At 35.9% G+C, this 23,464-nt stretch overlaps 1 protein-coding gene across 1 annotated transcript; it reads right to left on the bottom strand.

The window, feature by feature from the left end:
- Positions 1-15,830: 15,830 nt before the first annotated feature.
- On the bottom strand, positions 15,831-23,396 carry Gen (XPG-like endonuclease). Its single transcript, XM_072524279.1, has 7 exons — positions 23,174-23,396; positions 22,702-22,987; positions 22,373-22,526; positions 21,701-21,952; positions 21,402-21,613; positions 19,970-20,132; positions 15,831-16,947 (listed from the first exon to the last, which is right to left on the bottom strand). Exons 1-7 carry the CDS (start codon positions 23,329-23,331, stop codon positions 15,983-15,985), a joined length of 2,190 nt encoding a protein of 729 aa, XP_072380380.1. The 5' UTR covers positions 23,332-23,396; the 3' UTR covers positions 15,831-15,982.
- Positions 23,397-23,464: the final 68 nt, after the last annotated feature.

Here is a 23,464-nt window from a genome sequence, read left to right as displayed (position 1 = left end):
AGGTGGTCGATCAGTTTATGGGTAGATCTATGCATCCTTTGGATCCGTGTTATTATCGAGGATGCCCCTGGTCTTTCGGAGTCTTCTTGTAGCCTGGTGGAAGAAATACCTGGTCCTTTTCTCGGCCACCTCCCTCAGTGGTGTATACTGGAGCCTTTCTCTGATGGTTGCATTCGTAACTCTGTTTTCCCATGATGTTCCGTCGATGATCCGGTAACATGATGTTTCGGTGGCTTCTAATCTTCTCCAGTGTGATTCTGCTATGGAACTTCACACTGGGACTGCGTACAGTATCACCGATCTCACATGGCCTGGTACAACTGAATTTTCTTGGCCTTGGACAGCGGGCTGGTCCTAAAAATGAAAGGGAACATCGGCAAACACTTCGATGGTCTATACATTTACGTCCTTGGAAAGAGTGGGAATGGGAGAAATAGTTTATTCATTCGGTTTCTTCATCATCAAGCGTCAATATCTGCATAGGCGTGGTGTGTTCTGTTTTTTGGTGAATGTGACTGTTTTATATTTATTAAATAGATTTTATTATGTTTATTAACTATAAAATAATTTTTTAGGTAAGTAAACAACAGGAAAATAGCAGAATAATATGATTGATGTTTATTCTTTTTATAGCATTAAGATGGACGCAGTAGCGGGTAGAGGTAGTTTACTCAGACCGGTAAAGGGATATGCTAAAGTGTAAATCGTCTGCCATTCAATCTGAATTATTTGACAGGAAGCGTTCTCGGCTTTTCCCTGAATTCTCCCATTTATTGGACAATTTTAATGAAAATCTACAGATAGATTTCTTTGTTTCTCTTGTAATGTCTCCGTAATACCCGAGAAATCATGCTTCGATTGACACTTGCAGCTACCGTTCCTCAAAGAGCTCAACACATGAATAAATTGTAGTCCGGGGGCACATAGCGGCCCCCGGGTTTAGATTCTGGACTAATAAACAGTAAAAATCAAGAAAAAAATCACTTAATATTGACATTATGGTATTTTTCTAAATAATTGACTAGTGCTTTATTTATGTTATTAGCGAAATAAAAAGTACCAACTTTTTAGTTCAAAATTCATCACAAAGCATATTATGCATCGTAATAAAACCACTGATATATATTGTTGTGAATTTATTAATTGTTTATTTAATTTATAATGTCTTGTTCTTATCTTAATTCATTAAAAAGCACAATAACTGATATTTATTTATTTATCACTACATATACAATAATTTATTAGTAGGCGAGCGTAACAACAATATCGCGAGCGCGAATCTTCTTTATTAACTGTCCCTCCATAACCAAAATTCCTCTATAAATATAAAGTCCTGTTATTCGAGAATGAAAACAGTTGTTTCTCGAAACACATCGAACATAGACCGCTGTTTTGCTGAAAGGCCTTCTAGACAGAGCGGCGAATTGTTCTCAGAACCGGTATGGTTAAATCGGCTTGTCTCCAGAAGGTTCGAATTTTTATTACAAAGGGGGACCCATCGTGTGTCAGGTAGGCATTACCTAAAAAATACGTGAATGAATGAAAATATTAGTAATAAATATATTTACGGTTTTGGGTCAGAATTTATCGTAACATTGCCCCCCTCTTAAAAGATTGTTCCTCCTGGAACCTTGTCAGGACTGGAACCGGAACGGTATGCTGGTATCGGCAACTGGACCCTCTTTTACAACTTCCAGTTGTATAAAAATGACAAGGGACGGTTTTCTCTCCGCACCAGTAACTATGCGGATTGCAACAGACTAACACCTGGACTTCGGTGTCTTTAAAGATCTCTTCCACCATATTTCGGATAACCCTCCAATCTAATTGGCGGCACTCCAACTTTGGCATGGCTAACTTTTGCACGTCGGACTCTAGTACGTGCTCTCTCAATTGAAGTAAGGCTTCCCATACATCTCGGTAGGTAGGTTAGTCACGGGCAGTGTCTTTTGTTACCAGGTAGAAAAGGTAACGTGATGCATCTTGGAGTTTCAAGGTTTTACCGGGAGCTGGCACCTGGCATTGCAGTTCTGCAACTCGACCAAACTTCCTTCGAAAGACGGATGCCAACCCTGGTGCGTCTTTGATACTGGCCGGGATGGTAAGGGCCAGCGAGTAGTCATCGGGGAGCGCGAGTAGATCTTGCTTTTCTTCAGTGGTAACACCATGTCTTGCTTTACCGGTACCTCCATAGGCACCCATGAATTCCTCAAACGTGAGGTCAGACACGTCTTGGACTTGGTTTACTTCCACTTCTTCATCTACTTCGTGGTCACCTTCGAAAGACGCCAGCCGGTTATGGTGTACTATCATCGGCTTTCCCCTCGGAATCTTGTTTATTCGGTAGATGACATCGTTGATCTTCTCCATGATGAGGTATGGACCTTCCCAAAACTGCTGCAATTTGGGAGAACAACCTTTCCGCTTCTTGGGATTATACAGCCAGACTTTGTCGTTCTTCTTAAAGCAACCCTTTTCGGCTTGTGTATCGTACCGTTTCTTCATTCGGTCGCTAGCGATCTGAAGGTGGGAACGGACCAACTCATGTACATCGTCCATTCTTCTTCGTAATTCGATCACATAATCTTCACCTGCTACATCTTCTCCAGGTCGACACCCAAACTCTAGATCACAAGGTAGTCGCATTTCGCGTCCGAATAGGACTTTGGCTGGTGTCTCGCCTGTTGATTCGTTAACAGCAGATCTGTAGGCCATTGTGAAGAACGGAAGGTATTGGTCCCAGTCTCGCTGATGATCGGACACCATCTTTGTCAAATACTTGCCAACTGTCCTATTCATTCGTTCTACCATACCATCCGATTGCGGATGATACGCGGTAGTTCTTGTTTTCTTCATGCCTAGTCTATCACATATTCCTTGGAATAGATCGCTTTCGAAGTTCCTGCCTTGGTCACTATGGATCTCCAAAGGCACTCCAAATCGGCTGATATATTCTTGGATCAACTTATCTGCAACGGTGGCGGCCTTCTGGTCTGGAAGTGCGTAAATCTCGACCCACTTAGTGAAGTAATCCATTACTACCAGCATGTACTTGCCTCCCTTTTCACTTTCTGGAAATGGCCCAGCGATGTCCAAAGCTATTCTTTCAAACGGGCTTCCAACATTATATTGTCTCATAGGAGCTCTCCTTTTTCGGTAAGGCCCGTTACTCGTGGCACAAATAGTACATTTCTTACACCAGTCTTTTACATCGTCGGAACTGTTCATCCAATAAAACCGTTCCCGAATTCGCTGAAGGGTTTTCCTTACACCAAAATGCCCTCCCGATGGACTGTCGTGTAACTGACGAAGTACTTCGGCTATTCTGCTCTTTGGGATCACCAACTGTCTTCTCTTCTCTGAACCGTCATCATTTTCCAGGACTCGTTTGAGCAAGCCATCTTCGATGATAAATGAGTCCCACTGGGCCCAATACGTCTTAACTACTGAGCATAGTTTTGATATTTCCTGCCAAGGTGGTCGACGGTTTTCCTCTTTCCATTTTCGGATTTTCTGTATAACTGGATCTCTCTCTTGTTCTTCCCTTATCTTAGTAGGCGTCCAGTCGTCGTTGACAATCGTCGTTCTTAGCACTGCTGCTTCCTTGGATTCCGTTTTGTTGCAGTGGGAACACTCTGCTGGGCATGGCCTTCTGGAAAGAGAATCAGCGTTTCTGTGGCTAACTCCGGCCCGGTGCTCAATCTTAAAATCGTATTCTTGGAGTCGTTCGATCCACCTGGCTATCTGACCCTCTGGATTCTTAAACTGCATCAACCACTTAAGGGCGGCATGGTCGGTTCGGATTAGAAACTTTCTGCCATAGAGGTATTGGTAGAAGTGCTCTACTGATTTAACTACTGCTAGAAGTTCTCTTCTCGTGACGCAATAATTCCGCTCAGGTTTTGAAAGGACTTTACTAAAATATCCGAGGACTCGTTCCTGTCCTCCTTGAATCTGAGACAGCACTCCTCCAATTCCCACGTTACTTGCATCCGTATCTAAGATGAACTCTCCTTCTGGCAGTGGATTCCCCAAAATTGGTGCTGTTATTAAATGCTTTTTCAACGTTTCAAAGGCATTTTGGCAGTCTATATCCCAGCGGTATTCTCTTGCTTCCTCTGTAAGTCGCGTTAATGGCTTAGCGATATCTGCAAACTTCTTAATAAACCTCCGGTAGTAAGTACATAGTCCAAGAAAACTTCTCACTTGATGTTTGTCAGTTGGTTTTGGCCATTCCTTAATGGAATCTATTTTTCCCTTATCCACGGCCACTCCTTTACTGACTATATGACCCAGATAATTGACTTTACCTTGAAATAGCTGGCACTTCTTGGGGTTTAGCATCAATTGGGCAGCTTTAAGTCGATTAAAAACGTTTTCTAAATTCCTCAAATGATCTTCGAATGTCTCCCCCAAGACGATTATGTCATCTAAATAAACCAGGCATGTTTTCCAAGATAACCCTCTCAACACATTTTCCATAAGCCTCTCAAATGTCGCAGGAGCATTACAAAGTCCAAATGGCATAACGTTGAATTGCCACAATCCAGATCCTGTGGTGAAGGCTGTCTTTTCTTTATCGACTGGGTCCATTTCTACCTGCCAGTATCCAGACTTCAAATCTAAAGTAGAAAACAATTTACTTCCAGCCAATGTGTCCAATGTGTCATCGATCCGAGGCAGAGGATAACTATCTTTCTTGGTAACGTTGTTCAGCAAACGGTAATCCACACAGAACCTCGTCGTTCCGTCTTTCTTCTTAACCAGGACCACCGGAGAGACCCATGGACTCGTAGAAGGTTCTATCACCCCGTCTTTCTTCATTTCCTGAACAATCGTTTCAGCTTCCTCTCTCTTCGCCTGTGGTAATCGTCGAGCTGTTTGACGAATTGGCTTAGCATTACCAGTATCAATTTTATGCTTAACAACGGTAGTTCTTCCCGTCTTTCCTCCTTTCGGTACGAAAATATCACGATACTGCCGAAGAAATTCCCTTAATTTCCTTTTCTCCATCTGATTTAGAGACTGTCCTGCAACTGCAACCATTTGGTCGAATTTGTCGTTGGAATTATCAGATGTTGTCGCCTGACGAATTATGGATGTCACAGGTACACAAGTTCCTACTTTTGTCTCTTTCTTTATGGTCACTGGGTAGTCGTTGACATTGATAAGTCTCACAGGAATTTCTTTAGCCGAAGTCACCAATTCCTTTCCAATTATGATTCCACGGCCAACCTCATCGTCGTGGTTCCAAGGCTCCATCATAACAGGTCTCCCTTCGTCTACAATTCCCTGTAGTCGCGCTACTATGATCGTTTCGCTTCTCGCAGGCACGACTGTATCTTCTGTAATGGCTGCTTGCACAGTGTTGTCATTATGTGGATGGAGAAATACCTCCTCGTTGCCAACTTTGATTACCTTATTCTTAAAATCCAATTGGAATCCATGCATATTCATTACGTCCATTCCTAATATAACATCCTCTTCGATGTCAGCAACTATAACAGTATGGACAAACTTTTCTGCCCCAATTCCCAATTGTACCTGGATTTCTCCATGAATGTTGGCATTTTCATCTGTAGCGGTCCGAAGTCGTAACCTCGTTGTTAACAGTTTCTTTCGGCTGTTTATAACTGTCGGGCGTATAATGGTTCTGGTCGCTCCGGTATCCACCAACAACGTATGCTTTTTACCATTTATGTCTCCATCTACATATACACTATCTTCACGACATTTCAAAGAAGCTATTAGTATGAGAGGGTCTTTGGAAAAGTTCTGGGTCGAAGCTGCCACCCTAAGGCTGACCAGTTCTAGTTTTCCTGATGGTGAGTTTCTTGATTTGCGTCGTACCTAGGGTGCTTACAGGAGCTTCGTACGTGTCCTATTTCGCCACAATTCCAGCATCTGATGGTCTTCGTTTTCTTGTATGTCATGCTTTTTATCATATTAACGAGCTGGTCAAGTTTATCTTCATCTTCTTCCTCTTTTACAGTCCTAACTTTACTGTAACCGCCAGAGGCCTGCGTAGCTGACTCATATTCGAGGGCGGCGGATAAGACATCAACCAGCGTCTTGTGACGAGCTAATCGTAGTGTTCTCTGCATTTCATGATCACGAAGACCATCAATAAACGTTTGAACGGCCAACTTTTCCATCATGTCTTCGGGAGCTGTTGGATAAGCATATCGTACTAATCTGGCAATATCTACTTCATATTCTTGAAGAGCCTCATCTTTCTTCTGTCTACGATTTTTAAGCTGCGACTGATATACATGCTCCAAATGTTCGTGGCCATATCGCATATTTAACCTCTTCTTCAGTTGTTCGAAATCATCGGTCTCCTCTACGGCTATGGTCTGAAGCACATCTAAGGCATCTCCTCGAAGAGCGATAGTCAGGTTTACAGCCTTTTCTTTTTCAGACCATCCATTCGCTCTTGCGGCTGATTCGAACTGTTTCATGTAGTTGTTCCATGATGATTTTCCGTCGAAAGTTGGGACTTTAACATGAATAGAACCTCCACTTCCTTCAAATTTCGGCCGTGTCTCCAACTTACATTTCGTCTCGTCTTCTTTTATCTCCACTGTAATTGGATTGTTTCCTCTCTCTGCTGTCCCTGTTTCCTCCATCTTCCTTTCCATCTCTTTAATCTTTTCTTCGAAGGCCGACATATCGGCAGCAACTTGGTTTTTTAACGAAGACATTCTATCGTCGAGGGCAGACATCTCAGAAGTTACTTTAGAGATTTCCAAAGAGATATTAGCAGAGACTTTGCTTTCCAGCGAAGAAATCTCGTTAGAAACTTTGTCTTCCAAAGAAGCGATGTCGCCGGAAACTTTGTTCTCTAATGATGCGATATCACCAGAAACTTTGGCTACATCACCAGAAACTTTCGAAATCGACGAGAGGACAGCATCTTCAAATATATAAGTCTCTGGATCTAGTCCTTCTTCTAGCAAAGCGTTCTTTAGTCGTTGGACTAACTCAGCCTTTTTTCCGGTAGAAGCTAATTCGCTGTCTTCAAGATGTCTTCTTAAATTAGTCACTGTCAGCTCATAAATCGTCGTCATTTTCACAATTTACAAATATTCACTTGTATTATTATTATAAGTCTAATTTATGTTCGATCTCACTTCTGCCACCATTTGTTGTGAATTTATTAATTGTTTATTTAATTTATAATGTCTTGTTCTTATCTTAATTCATTAAAAAGCACAATAACTGATATTTATTTATTTATCACTACATATACAATAATTTATTAGTAGGCGAGCGTAACAACAATATCGCGAGCGCGAATCTTCTTTATTAACTGTCCCTCCATAACCAAAATTCCTCTATAAATATAAAGTCCTGTTATTCGAGAATGAAAACAGTTGTTTCTCGAAACACATCGAACATAGACCGCTGTTTTGCTGAAAGGCCTTCTAGACAGAGCGGCGAATTGTTCTCAGAACCGGTATGGTTAAATCGGCTTGTCTCCAGAAGGTTCGAATTTTTATTACAAAGGGGGACCCATCGTGTGTCAGGTAGGCATTACCTAAAAAATACGTGAATGAATGAAAATATTAGTAATAAATATATTTACGGTTTTGGGTCAGAATTTATCGTAACAATATTATCGCAATAACCAAAGATACAATTATTTTCAAATGTGCTTACTGATTTCCTTCTATATTAATCCATTATTAATTAATTTCAGTGAAAAACAGTTGTTGAGAACTGTCACAGAAGAGGTTGTTTATAGTTTTAGAATGTATTTCGTATACATGAATTCCTGACTTTTGTCCACCGTCGAACAATTGGCACACTGCGATAATTCAAGCTCTTAACCTTCGACCTTCTTTCGGTTACATAGAACCCACTTTTTAGAAGCAGCTGGAAGAGTTATCTGCCAATGTAAATAAACTATTGGATTGCATGGTATTGATTGCTTGTGGGAAGCAATTCTAAGTGTTAAAAAGATACTTTTTACATAGAAAACAATTTAAAAAGAATAACGGGATTGCTGTTATTCGATGTAATTTAGACTGTGCAAATAAACATTTAGATTACGCCATCTCGTTCGAAGATTTTAAGTGTTTCTCTTTAGAAAGTTATCTGCAAAACGCGAATTAAAATCTTCTACAGGATGTGGAAAAATACTACAATGTTGGTAGGTTTTTAATGATACTGTAGCAGTCACAACTGCTAACATATAATTAATTAATATAATGAATTACTAAAATCCTAAAACCCCTCAGAATCCCGTTTATGGGCAATAGACGATACGATGCGCAAGTGTAATAACGAAACTGGTCAAGAGGCGCTCGTCTAAAGTCAGTTTTGGCCAACAACTCACACAGCGAGGTGTATTTCTCCAAGCCTTAACCGGCATTTTTTGTCTTAAAATCGGGTAGAAAATCTGGGATTGGATTTAATATTTTCCCCGAACATCAAGGGAGAAATTGGAACAACATAATATGATGAAGAATCTTGATTGAAAAACCCGGCTTCCAAATCTGCCGAAATGATTATTTAAAACCCGGCTTCCAAATCTGCCGAAATGATTATTTAAAACCCAGATTTCACCCCCGATTAGGATAACGATTCATATTAGGGTTAGTTTAAGCAAACACCTACTTCAACCCATTGGTAACCAGGAACCGATTGTCTCCAGAACCACAGCGTTCTCCTTCATTCGCTTTTTCGGAGCCCCAAGGACCGTCAGAGTCTTAAGGGGACTTAACCAGGACAGCTGTAGTGTTGTGACAGACATTAACATCAAGTTTCATAGGGTTAAGGTTTTTTCTTGTAACTTACAACTTTGTATATGCATATACCAAGGTTAGTACTTATTACAGTTTTTGTATCATCTATAAGAAGTTAGGTAAATGGTTATTAATTAATTAAATTAGATTCATTGTTAGGGAAGGGTTCATGATTTTTTATAGCGGTTTTTAAAAGGGAAGGGAAGAAATTTATGTATCAGGGTTTTTAAAATTATATATATATCTTTCCGAGTCTGTTGGCCATACTCATCACTTGATCACTTTAGATATCTCCCAGCATCTATGTGTAAGCATAACACTTACACATAGATCTGGTGTTTAGCTGCTTCGACACATATTAGTCGTATATTTGTTAGGTAAGGTAGTTTCTTTTGTATAACCGTCACGGTTTTTTTAGTACTTATATTCCCTAACTTACCTATCTAGGATTTAACTTTAGTAACTAACCTTAGTGTTGAGATTTCGCTTCTCCCATGGACTTAGATTATATATTTACTAATACATTGTTTTCGTTTGGCCAAGTAGTGGGGATATTTCATTTTGTCGTGGCTTTTTGGTCCTCGTATACCGTAGCCCCACTACTGTAATTATACTTTCTATATATATATTGTTATGATATGTAAAATCAAGAAAAATATTGGTTTGTTTAAAAATATTTCAAAGTTCAAAAACATTAAAATAATTCAGATAAGTAGGATAATATCCAACAAACATTTCGGAGAAGGAAAGTTATTAAATCCTTGGATTTCCTGTACTAAACATAGTATAAGCTTTGCATAAATTATTTCTTTGTTATACTTGAGTGACCCGCATAATTTTAAGTGAAAACAAAAAGACAATTGAACGGGGTTTTCCAAAATACATTAATGCAGTGATTAGGGACAAATAGAAGAGATTTTAGATAGAGGTTTTTGTTAGTTTTTAAGAATTATAGAAAAATATTATTTGTAAATAAGTTTTAGGAAATTTATAAGTATAGGTAAAAATTTGTTTGTTATCGAAATGAAAAAATGGGGGAATTGTGACGAGTTGTGATTGGCGGAGATTGAAAAAGGTGGGATAAGTATGTAGGAAAAAGTTTAGCGAGATTGAGGAGAGAGAAAAGATAGTCAGTTGATTTTCCAAGTCTGTAAGAGGAACAGTGATTGTTCTCTGGTGGTTCCAAAGAAGTAGCAAGCAGTAGTGTTGAATGTTAGTGAGTTTTTGTGGAGTTAGTGTATCTGACAGAAGCTGAAGCAGCAAAATATTGTAAGTCATATTTTCCTACTTATATTCCAAGAGTCACTGTTCAGGCCAACGAGAGATTCAGTTTATCGTAAAGAGAAGATATTCCAAGAGTCATTTTTCACTCGGGCCAACGAGAGATTCAGTTTATCGAGAGGAGAAAGGCTATCATAATTTGAATGATTGTTGCTTTTGAAGGAGATCATTAAGGACGATATACTTGTAACAATCTGTTGTAAGATTGCTGATTACATAGGGAGCGGTTGAGAGGAGATAATACAGTCTACAAGGAACAAGGATTTGGACCACTCATCATCAGAGAGAGATATTTTTGTTTTCTGCAGTTTTTTTTCTTTTATTGATAACACAAATTTTTTACACGTAATTTAGAAAGGATATAAATATTTTGATTAGGAGTGTTAGAATAGTTTGGGATTTTGAGTTTTCAATTAATATTGTTTGTACCATAAATTTTGATTGTTCACGTACGGAGAACAAAATTTTGAGAATCCTTATATGAGATTTGTTTATTGAAAACTTTTGAGTGTGAATTATTTCATTATTTTTATTTCAATATATAGTGTTAGATCATATGTGTTTTTTATTATTCCGGTATTCTCTGGACCTTACCTTTCACATGTAATAGCATAGATATTGAAGCACGAATTTAACCCTGAGATAAAAGAATTAAAAATTGTGATAGAGTCATAATAATATCATTTAAATAATTTTAATTAATCAAAAAAAAAATTAATTAGCTAATTATTGCTTGGCGCACCAAGACTTTAAATATCGCAATAACTGGCTTCCAAAACGTGGGGCTTGAAAATATCGCAGCTTTACATTTGAAGGAAGGGAAAGAGATCTGGAATAAGTACAGGTGATCCAGAGATAGAAACATATAACATTGAGGGAATTTGAATTTGAAAGTATTTTGACAATTTTTCCAGGGAATATAAATTTGATTTATTGATTGATCGTAGTTAGTGGATATTTACTGCTATTGAATTATTTGATTTTATTTTCTTTACCAATCGTACATTTGATATTTATTTTGAATTATTTGAATTTTACTGATTGCATATTTGATATTTGTCGTGAAAATTTAATACATTTGGGGAGAAATATTGTCGTGTTCTGAAACATATAGAGTGTTGTAAAATTTCACATTTGGCGGGGACAAAAACAGTAACGAAAAGAAACAACATGTCGACCACAAGGAGTCAAAGCAAAATGCAAGAAAGGAAGGAGGATAACAGAGAAGAGGAAACAATTGTTGAAGAAGGATCGGATAATGAAGGAAATGTTACAATAGTTGAGGAGAAAAAAGAATTATCAGGAATAGAGAAAATATTACAACTAATGCAATTACAGACACAACAAATACAAGAGAATCAAAGGGAAACAAAACAAACAATGAATGAAACATCACTAAAAATGGATAGAAATCAACAAGAAACAAGGCAAGCAATAGAACTAAATAACAGAAATATAGAGCAGCGTCTGGAAAACTATGAACAGGAAATTAAAGGATGTGTTGAGGGGATAAAGAAAGAACTGATACAACAGATAGAAGAAATAACCCTAAAGAATGCAAAACAAGAGACAGAGATTAAAGATATCCAAAATACAATGAAGGAGATACAAAATTGCCAGAGAAAGGAACTAGAGATGCAGAGAGAAGAAATAGAAACTAAAATGAAGGATATTAAGACTGTCCAGAAAAAGGAATTAGAAAAATTAGAAACAAAATTTGAAAACGTTTTACAAGAAGACATGCGAGAAATAGAAAGAAAAATGGAGGAAATCAAAAAGGAACAAAATTCAGGGGAAAGAAGGGAAATGGTCATCCATGGAACAAGCGAGGCGAAAATACAATTTGGCGGGGATATTCGGAAAACACACCCAGTACCGTTTGTCAAAAATTTGAAAACCAAATTACAACATATTAGATATTTTGACGATTGCAAAGAAACAATTAGAAACCATTTGAAAGAAGGAGCAGCGTTATGGTATGAAAGCAAGGAAGATGAGTTTGAAAATTGGACAGATTTTGAAAATAAATTTCTCAACTATTTCTGGGGGAAAAATAAACAGAGAGAAATCAACCAAGAGCTACAGAATGGAAAATATCACGAAAAAATGGGAATATCTGAAGAAAGATATGCTTTGCAGATATATAACAATTCAAAATATCTAGAATACAAATATTCTACCGAACAGCTGGTAGAAATGATCAGCAGACATTTTGAGGAAACGTTGGAAGATCACGTGATTTTGAGAAACTATCAAGATATTGATAGTTTGTGCCAATTCCTTCAATTAAAAGAAGCGAAAAGAAAAGAAATGAGAAATAGAAGACAACATGACCAATATAATGGAGCGGAAAGAAGGTATTCATCAAATTATGAGCAGAGAAACCGACATCCCAGATCAACAAACGAATATAGGCCGAGAAATTACAATAATTACAATAGACAACAAAATTACGATAACAGGAATGACACACAACAGAGAACATATGAAAATCACAACAGGAATAGAGATGCACAAAATCCTCCGAATAGGAATACTAACGAACAAAGGGACGATAGAAATAACCAGAGCTTCCAACAACAAAATAGAAGGGAGATGAATCATGTAGCAATAGGAAACGACAGACAAATTTCTAATTCTAATCTAATATTTTTAGATGCATTTATAAAACATAAAGCGATTAAAATTGTGATTGATTCTGGATCGGAGATATCGCTAATCAATAAAAAACTAGTAAAAGAATTAAATTTGGACAGATTTGTGTATAAGATTCCTAGGGTTGATTTAGTGGGTGCAAACAATAAAAATTTGACGACAGTAAACGAAGGCTTGGGAGTACAGATAAGAGTGGGAAACAAATTCCATATTATGAAATGTGTGGTGATTGAAGATTTAAATCATGATATGATAGCGGGAATTGATGAATTGAGGAAAAAAGATATCACCATAAATTTTTCGGAAAATAAACTGGAAATCAGAGCAGAACCAGACAACACAGGAGAAGAAAAGCAAACAGATAGGAAAACAAATTCTGGAAGGATCAATGCACAGGAAAAGCGCAAAGAAATCGATATGACTGTAGAGGATAAACCGAAAGTACAAGAACAAGATCTAACAGAAAAGAAAAAGAGAAGGAAGAAAAAGAAGAAGAGTTCGAAAAGAAAGCAGGAAAATAAGATCGAGACCAGAGAAAAACAGGAAATAGAAGGTACAGAAGAATTGTTGGCAACCGACGATAAAACAGAATGGAAGCAGGAAGAAAAAGAAGGTATCATCAGAGAAGTGAAAGGAATAGAAACATGGTGCTCGGAATACCAAAGGGAATTAGAGGATAAAAAGAAAACAGAAGAAAAAATGGCACTGATGGACGAGAATCCAGAATTTTGTGAAGAAGTATTATGGACAGTGAACACATGTGAACAAAAGGTGGATGAAAGAAAAATAAATTGTGGAAAAAACATGGAGAAGGAAATAGAGAAGATTTTAGGAAACCATGGAGATTTTGTTAATAAAGTAAATCAAGTGGTTAAAAATTATGAACTTTCTTTTAAGGGAAAATACTTGGAAAAATTTAAAACGAAAATATATCCAATCCCGTATAAAGACAGGCAATATACGGGGTATTTTAACATTCACGACATTTGTCAGTATCATAAGTAGATTTTAATAACATAGTGAAATAATTTGATCCTAGAAAACTTTTGTCATTTTTAAAATTTAACAAAGAGTTTTCGGCAGATCAAATGGCGGGGATTTGTTATGATATGTAAAATCGAGAAAAATATTGGTTTGTTTAAAAATATTTCAAAGTTCACAAACATTAAAATAATTCAGATAAGTAGGATAATATCCAACAAACATTTCGGAGAAGGAAAGTTATTAAATCCTTGGATTTCCTGTACTAAACATAGTATAAGCTTTGCATAAATTATTTCTTTGTTATACTTGAGTGACCCGCATAATTTTAAGTGAAAACAAAAAGACAATTGAACGGGGTTTTCCAAAATACATTAATGCAGTGATTAGGGACAAATAGAAGAGATTTTAGATAGAGGTTTTTGTTAGTTTTTAAGAATTATAGAAAAATATTATTTGTAAATAAGTTTTAGGAAATTTATAAGTATAGGTAAAAATTTGTTTGTTATCGAAATGAAAAAATGGGGGAATTGTGACGAGTTGTGATTGGCGGAGATTGAAAAAGGTGGGATAAGTATGTAGGAAAAAGTTTAGCGAGATTGAGGAGAGAGAAAAGATAGTCAGTTGATTTTCCAAGTCTGTAAGAGGAACAGTGATTGTTCTCTGGTGGTTCCAAAGAAGTAGCAAGCAGTAGTGTTGAATGTTAGTGAGTTTTTGTGGAGTTAGTGTATCTGACAGAAGCTGAAGCAGCAAAATATTGTAAGTCATATTTTCCTACTTATATTCCAAGAGTCACTGTTCAGGCCAACGAGAGATTCAGTTTATCGTAAAGAGAAGATATTCCAAGAGTCATTTTTCACTCGGGCCAACGAGAGATTCAGTTTATCGAGAGGAGAAAGGCTATCATAATTTGAATGATTGTTGCTTTTGAAGGAGATCATTAAGGACGATATACTTGTAACAATCTGTTGTAAGATTGCTGATTACATAGGGAGCGGTTGAGAGGAGATAATACAGTCTACAAGGAACAAGGATTTGGACCACTCATCATCAGAGAGAGATATTTTTGTTTTCTGCAGTTTTTTTTTTCTTTTATTGATAACACAAATTTTTTACACGTAATTTAGAAAGGATATAAATATTTTGATTAGGAGAGTTAGAATAGTTTGGGATTTTGAGTTTTCAATTAATATTGTTTGTACCATAAATTTTGATTGTTCACGTACGGAGAACAAAATTTTGAGAATCCTTATATGAGATTTGTTTATTGAAAACTTTTGAGTGTGAATTATTTCATTATTTTTATTTCAATATATAGTGTTAGATCATATGTGTTTTTTATTATTCCGGTATTCTCTGGACCTTACCTTTCACATGTAATAGCATAGATATTGAAGCACGAATTTAACCCTGAGATAAAAGAATTAAAAATTGTGATAGAGTCATAATCATATCATTTAAATAATTTTAATTAATCAAAAAAAAAATTAATTAGCTAATTATTGCTTGGCGCACCAAGACTTTAAATATCGCAATAATATATATATATATATATATATATATATATATACATATATATATATATATATATATATATATATATATATATATATATATATATATATATATATATATATATATATATATATATATATAGGTGAGTTTTGTTAGTTATCAATATTATAAATATATTTGTTACAGGTAGTTTTGCTTTTATGTATTTCAGTTCCTGCTTACAGTTATAATATAGCAGAACAAGGTCAATAGTGTCTTTTTCGGTTTTTTTTTTAATTATTACAGGTTATTATATCAATAGTAGTTTATTCCTTGTTGTTCATAACTTCATTTATTTTTTCGTTAATTTCCTTCAGAAATTAGCTGGCGCCCATTTCAGTATTTTCTTAGGCATTTCCGTATATTCTCTTATCTTACCCTTTTTATAGTTCCAGATTTTCAATTGCCTTATTATATTGTATTCTTTTGGTTAAAAGATCTCTTTTTCCCTTATCTCAAAGCCAAATTCTAGTGTAGTGAGGCTAGCCCGAATTCTTGCTTGAGGTTTTGTGTCTCTGTGTTCTTTTGAGCTAAGCCGTTCTTTTTATAATAACTTCTTTGCTAGTTCTTCTCTAATTTATCATCTCCTTCTCCATATACCACCCCCTAAATTTTATTTAGGTTTCAATATGCACCAATATTTTACTGGCATGTGTTAATAGTGACAGTCTACGCTAGTTTTCATATCTGGTAGTGGCTCCTGTTTTTAATAAAAAAATAAATAAATAAAATTTTACGTTTCATTCAATAAAAACATTTATTCACTTTTTATTCTTAAGTCGTTCTATTAAAGGCACATATACTTCACTAAAACTATTTTCATTTTCTACGTCCACTTTTGTAATTATATTTTTTTCATTTTGTTTATCATCACTATGGATTTCATCAACGCTTTCATCACTTTGATCACTTTCATTTTCTAAATATTTATCTTCTTCATAGTCATACTCTATTGTACTATCATGTTCATCAGTATTATACATCTCATTGAATGTGTTCTCAAATAGATCATGTTCAACAGGATCAGACATAAAGAAGCTAGAGACTCTTAAGTCTTTTTCCAATATTTCTGTAGATATTTCTTGCAGGTGTATTTGTTTTTCATATTTATTCTCTTTGTTCGCATCTTCTCTCTCGCTACTATCTATATCTTTCATAACTTCTTTTAGTTCAAAATTTGTGGGTTTCCTAGAAATTATGTTTTCTATTATGTCAGATAGGTCACTGTCGTTATCTTCGTCTCCAAAACAAGACATGTCCACAACACTTTGCTTACATTTCAAAGGTGTTGATGTATGGCAATTATTTTCATTTATTTCGTGTAATTCTTTCTGTTTATTAATATGGCTCTGAATTACAGCTCTTTTCAAGAAATTATCTAGCAATGTAGGCTTTAACGGTTTCTCCAACTGTATTGGAACCTTTTTGTTAGTTCTACGTGTTTTTTTAGGTTTTGGTTCTGAAATCGATGTATTTTTTAAAATATCATTAATTTCGTCTACATCAATTGCCTTTTTTCTTCTTCTTGTAGCCTTCTTAGGTTTAACTTTACTGAGCTGGAATGCTTCTACTAATTTCGGATACGCTTTGTTGACGAATTCTTGAGGTTCTATCGTTGTCCACATTTCTTCTAATGTTTTATTTGAGTCCTCGATTTGTTCTTTCGGAATGACATTCTTGAAATGGTTTTCTGGATCAGACCAGATGATTTCGTAGCTAGGAACGCCTACAAATACAAAAAAATATTAGTTTAATTACACTTGCAATAGAGTCGTCCAATTCTAAAGTATTTTTTATTTAAAGAAATCTATTAAAAAATTATACGTTTGGAAAAATCACATCCCCTTCTTAAAAAATTGTTCCAAAGTTAACTTAGATTTGTAATAAAATCGTTTCTAAATATATATGCTTTTCTAAAATTCACATTATAGCGTATTCAGCGTTATGAGTAGCAAATCATGACCGAAAAAAAAAGGTTGACAAAAGGAACAGACGTATCCCCAAAGGTTTATTAAGATTTACTAATTGCCACGTTAATGACAATAACTATGTAATATAATAGTTACAATAATAACAGACCGGAAAAGTAGGAGTATACGAATATAGGTTACAAGTATACAACAGAATCCGTAATTGATATTTTGATGGCATCATCACACAGCCTGTAGCGTCTACTGCTGAATATACGCCTCCCTAAGTTGTCTCCAGTCGTCCGTCCATCAGTCCACTGTGTCGGAGGTCTTTCCCTACCTCCAAATGGCTGAAACCTGGGACTCCACTTTATGACAGTTATGATAATACATTGCAAGATAATTTAATTTTCCTTCCGGAGCTGTGGAATGCTCCCGACGTGGTGGAAGGCCGACTAATCGGTCTTGGTGTCTACTAATGTGAGGGGAGCACGACCGATGAAACCAAGAACTAATAGCGCCCACCGTCAGTGCACCGGGTGGCCGACGGACGCTGAAAAACGCAGCAATTGTTCTCAATTGCTGCGTTTTCCTCCCAAAAAACCTTGGCCCCCAGGTCCTCACTGTCACCTTCCATGTCTCCGACATAAATCACAGTCACCAAATAGTCAACGACCAAGATATCCAAAGATAACTCCGAGTACAATCAGAAAGCATCACCCACTCCTTATCCATCCTTTATCCTTTCCATCTCGCCACAGTGTAGGGTAAGCAGCTGTCCTGAGGAATACTAGGCGGTATACAAGCGTTGCTTTCACTGCTACTGGAGAAAACCGTGGCAAATCAAGAGGAGTACACCTCGATAAAAAATCCGTGATCCCGGCTCGTGAGTCACCGTAACCAGATGATGAATGACTGCGCGGAAAGTAGTCGCAAATGGCGCACCCGGGATATCCTGGCAACCTTCCGGGGTGATAAATGTCTCAGCTGGATAAGCGAGCGCTGACCAGCTGGACCTTTGCTCTTCCAGACGCGTGGGACCATATATGGATACCAAACAACCGACAAGTTATATACAAATAAAACAAATCAAAGGAAAACGATGACGACTGCGCGAGGACACGGAGTGGAAACAGCTTGAAGCACTAGGGGAATCTCAGATCTTGGGAAAGAGAGACACCAGACCGAAGAGAAAGAATATGGACGACTCAGGGGAAGCTAAGGCCACAGAAGAGAGGAGAAAAAGCGAAGAACCAGGCGTCTTAAGAAAGGCGGTGGAAGAGGTCCTAAAGAAATCGAAAGCACAACATGACAAAGGAGCACGTGAAAACCAAAGTTGAACTTAAGACTGCGATACTAACCCTACACAATATATCAAAGGCCCTTCAGACGAAAATGGAAAACTACAAAGAAAAAACTGAGAAAATCCCCATAATGGAAACAGTTAAAAAAAGGGACATGAGTGTCTAAGTAGAAATAGAAGTTATAGAAAAGGATATGGAAAGGATTAAAAAAATTATGGAGGGAAGATTGCTGCTTGCTTAGAAAGAGTAATGAGTGAAGAAGAATATAAGAAGAACGTGGACAAAGAATGACCGTAGGATGGCTTTAAAAGAACAGTAGCAGCAGAAAGAAGCGAAATTGTCCCAGCAGGAAACAAAGATGTGATAATTACGCTGAATAAAAGAGGAAAAAGTGAGCTAGCCGATAACTACATCGCAGAATGGACACATACTTACACAGGACGAGAACAACTAGTCAGCGAACAAGGCAGGACAGGGCAAGGAATATTCACTCACCACAAGTATATTTTGTTTAACATTAGAGAAGACGTAACAAAACCAAGAGAGGGAGGCAGATCTAAATATCTTGACAAGAGATGACTCAAAGAGGAAATCCAAGGGATGGGGAGCCACGCTCGAAACTTCGGCCGAAGAGGGATACGAGAAAATAAAAGATATGACCGAAAGGTGCACTCCGCGGGGTAGGAGTGCAAACAGTCATCCATACTGGTGGACGGAGAGGATTAAAGAAATAATATAATACTACATCAAGCTAAGAAGAAAAGTTACACGAGACAGAGGGAGGACCGCGCGATAGAAGAGGAGGTAGAAAGACTAAAAGCCATGAAGAAAGAACGGGTGCGAGAAATAATCAGCGAAAAAAGAAGATGTTGGAAAGAACTTTGCGAAAATCTTAAAACGGATTTCTGGGGAGACGCTTACAGAATAGTTGTCGAGAATTTTAAAGGGACAGGAGGCTTCTTTATGATCGAGGAGAGTCCAAAGGAAGAACTGGCCAAGCCTCTTTTTTCACAGATGGAGGAAGTATGCTTTACGCCACTCTAAGTGGAGACACCCGTGACTGAATTTACAAGGTAAGAAGTGACGGAAGCTGGCAAAACACTCAAAGCAGGAAAAACGCCTGGACTAAAAATCATCATTGAGTAGAAAGTGTAATGGGCACAGGATATTATGAACAACCTGCTAAGAAGGCAAGAATTCCCAGGAGATCTGAAAACGGCAAATCTCTTACTTATCCCAAAATCGAAAAAAGAATTAGAGGATTCTGGGGCTTACAGACCTATATTCCTGTTAAATACCTTATGTAGGAGCAGATGGATAGTAACTAATTATCTTCTAAATAGCTCAATAAATAGTATTGCCAGTATCATATATCTTTAGATTGTTTATTTTGAGTAACACAGTTCGTTCTAACAATAATAGAAACGTTTTTTTGCGTTTTCTGACAAACATACTAGTTTGGATAAGATGAATTTTGGAAATGGACGACTTAATATCCACTCTGTTTCTTCCTAAGTCAAAGTATGAATCTTACCTTTGGGGCTTCTAGTCTTTTTTATATGACTGGGTTGAACGACATTTTTTAAATTAGTCGACTGAACTGATGTATAATGTCTACATTGCCATCTCGTTAGTATGGGAAGAATTTTTTCGAAGCTGTAAATTTCATCCCATTGCAAAAATTTTGTAGTAAAGCGCTAAAAAATCACTCTCATTACTTTATTTATTTAATTTCTGTTTAATTAAACTATATATGTTTATAGTTCTTAATTTTTAATCGATTATTTATGTCTGGTATATTTTATAACCAGACTATATGAACTTCGTATATACAGTAGAACATTTGAGATTAATTCTTACTAATTTTGAGTTAGAGAGATAAAACAAATAAAAATTCAACTTAACGAGGTAACAAACACATTTTTATTTATTATAAATCATTATTATTCCAGAACAACATTAAATTTAAAAAACAGAGCATTAGAAAAAGGCTGTAGTTATGTTTTGCTCTATCTACAGTATTGTATGAGATATAAAGGGCAAAAAGTCTTTCTTATTCAAAGTTGCTTGCTACTCTCTTCTATTGAGCTACTCAATTGATAATTTCGTCAGTAACAAAGTCCTAGGGAACATTCCTGAATCAAACCGTAATCCCTTCTGCAGGAGGTAAAATAGAAACATCTTAAGTTTCAGTTTCTTCTATTGACAATGCTGATGATGGAAAACCACAGTTACACTGAGTCATAGTTACACTTCTTTAAGCTTTATCAGTCATTGTCATAGCTTGCAATACATCTATAGTAGAATTCTTTCTTTCTTTTATATTATCCAACATGTTCCTGACAACTTCTTTTGAATATAATAACTTGAAGTTTTTAAAGATACCTTGATCCATAAACTGTAATTTTGATGTAGTCTTGGCAGGAGATATTGGATTTTAACTGATTTCATTTGTGGACTATATATTATGGGCTGTACAATTATCAAAGAATAACAAGATTTTTCTTTCAATGTTCCTTGCTATGCTTCTGACAATGGCATTTATCATCTTTAAAACTTACATTTTAATCAGGAAAACATTTAAAGTACAAGTATATATTAGAATGCTCCAATTAGAATATTCCAATTCATTGTCAGACAGTTCTGATTCACTCTCGGTGGTATCTTCTCGAACATTATTAAATCTTGAACCTCATCCATAACATCCTCTATTTTCATATTCCATTTTTTTCAATCCTCTCTATGTGGGAGCAAATGTTTTGCCAGTTTAGAATTGTTACTTCTTGAAATTTAGCTTCTGTTCAGTCAGAGATATGTTCTAGATAGTATCTGATTTTTGGTAGATCAGTATGACTTATGTTGTAGTTGTACTCAATGAGTGAATAGTGTTTGTTTAAATGAATTGGGAATTGAATTGATCAAATAATGGAAAACTTACATAAAACATATTTCTTCATATAACTTACCACAAATTCCACAAGATCTGGCTGTTTCCACTCCAGGTCTAACCTAGACACATGGTCTTTTTTTGTTAGAAATTCTTTTATTAGATTTTCATCAGGAAATTCTGGATCTTTTAAAGCTTTGCTTCTCATTGTAACTTCATTTTTGATTTTCACTCTTTCGGTTTTATACTTTTCGTCTGAACAACCCTTTGACATGCCACAAGGAACACAACCTTCAAATATGTAAAGCTAAGAAATAAATTAACAAAGGGTATTGTATAAAAATGCATTATATAAAAAAACTACATAATAAACCTTACCTTTTTGTGTATGCTGCCGAGCTTTTCCTATATGTCCACAAGAAGTACAAATATTCTTATCGTTAAGCTTGTCTTCATGCTTCTTGTAAATTTCTGCATTTGTCCTCCAAGCACGCAGCTTGTCTAGAATTTCACTATCTGATAAATCTTCAAAAAACTTCAAAACAGACTCCTTGCCTATACCATGAACACCTTCTGAGTAGTCACTTCCACACAGTAAGGCCATAGCTATTATTTTGTTCCTACCAAAATCTAGAAGAAAAAAATAATAAAAAGTAGTGATATCCTAAGTGACAGTATAAACATTCAACATAAGAGACCCTCTATATATTATAATATATAATAATATTATAATATATAATAATTTTGCACCAATTATTATATAATAATATATAATAATTGGTGCAAAATTATGCACCAATTTAAAAAACTAACCTTTCATGGTGTATTGTAGTAAATTTTGTATAGTTTAAAATAAATTAAACACCCTGTATATATTAATATAGTGTTCACAGTTTCAACAACTTATAGTTAAGTCCAAAATAAAACAAAACTTTTATGAATTTATATCTAAAAAAAGATAAACATTTAATTTCTTGTAACATCCCAAGTCTTAATGATGCTTAGCCCCACTAATAGTAAGAAACAAATGTATAAAATATATCTGCTTACTCATGTTATCTATTGCCTTCTTTATATCATAAATATCTACAGCTCCCCCTGAAGACTTATTGGCTCCCTGTGAAGCTATGGAGAAGTTTCTGTAAACTATCTTTGCACCATAGGCAAAGCAGTCTGAGTCTTGTGAAATGCAAGCATCAACCAACTGAAAACAATTTTACATAAATATATAGTTGTAACTATTGTAGAAAAGAGAACAATCACATAGTATGATCAATTGTAGAAAAACAACATACATGAAACAATTAACTGAAATTTAGTAAAATTATTTAACATGAATTTTATTAAGGGCTATACATAAATATTAAGTAAGTACTCACTCCTTCCTCATTAAGATATGCACAGAGACTTTCAGCTTCTCCTTTACCTTTCAGGCATGATATTCCCATTAGCCTGAGCATTTCTTCACATCTTTTCAAAACAAAATTAAACCTCGATCTGTCTTTACCAGTCTTTACTCCATCTTCTTTGGGCTTTGCTCCTTTAAACTGCAGTACATTTCTTGCAGCTATGGTATCATATTTTAATTCTGGTGCTCTACCTTCCAAGATAAAGACTGGGTTTACGTCGAGTAGAAGCAGGTAACAAGCTCTGAAGTAGAGATTTCTAAAGAAAAAATAAAAATGTAGCTCATAGTAATTATTTTGGATTTATAATATATATTTTGGACTATCCTTATAACTGGAGATTATTTTACGACTAATGATCAAAAAGTGCTTGAAGCAAGCTCGACAATTATTTTCAAAAGAGTATTACTTATGATATTGTTTTCCCAGTTTAGAATTGTTTTACCTTAAATACATTCGAGGTTGTATTTGATATTCAGCGATGTTTTGAGCCTCGCATATCCAACAGGACAGATCTACGGCCACTGTTTTTCCTTGTAATTCATACAATGGTTTTCGTTCACAATACGGTGTTAAAATTGTCCACAAATGTTTAATTCCCATTTTTTATTAAAACTATGTTACTGTTTCCTTTATTTACAAATTTAAAATTTTTAATTTTTCATGGGACGACAGACGACATTGACAATGTCTATGTGACGGTTAGTTACCTGTAAAACACACAAACTTAATAAAC

This window comes from Diabrotica undecimpunctata, chromosome 3 (assembly GCF_040954645.1).
Source record: "Diabrotica undecimpunctata isolate CICGRU chromosome 3, icDiaUnde3, whole genome shotgun sequence".
Classification (NCBI taxonomy): Eukaryota; Metazoa; Arthropoda; class Insecta; order Coleoptera; family Chrysomelidae; genus Diabrotica; species Diabrotica undecimpunctata.
The sequence above is the reverse complement of the archived record's forward strand: the minus strand, read 5'-3'. Positions and strand labels throughout refer to the sequence as shown.

What these genes read in the sequence shown, in the direction of transcription:
- Gen (XM_072524279.1), bottom strand. Translation starts at nt 23,331, where the DNA reads ATGGGAATTAAACATTTGTGGACAATTTTAACACCGTATTGTGAACGA. An exon ending in CATATCTTAATGAGGAAGGA is followed by an intron (nt 22,527 to 22,701) that starts GTGAGTACTTAC and finishes AATTGTTTTCAG; the next exon opens with TTGGTTGATGCTTGCATTTC. An exon ending in TCGGCAGCATACACAAAAAG is followed by an intron (nt 21,614 to 21,700) that starts GTAAGGTTTATT and finishes ACATATTTGAAG; the next exon opens with GTTGTGTTCCTTGTGGCATG.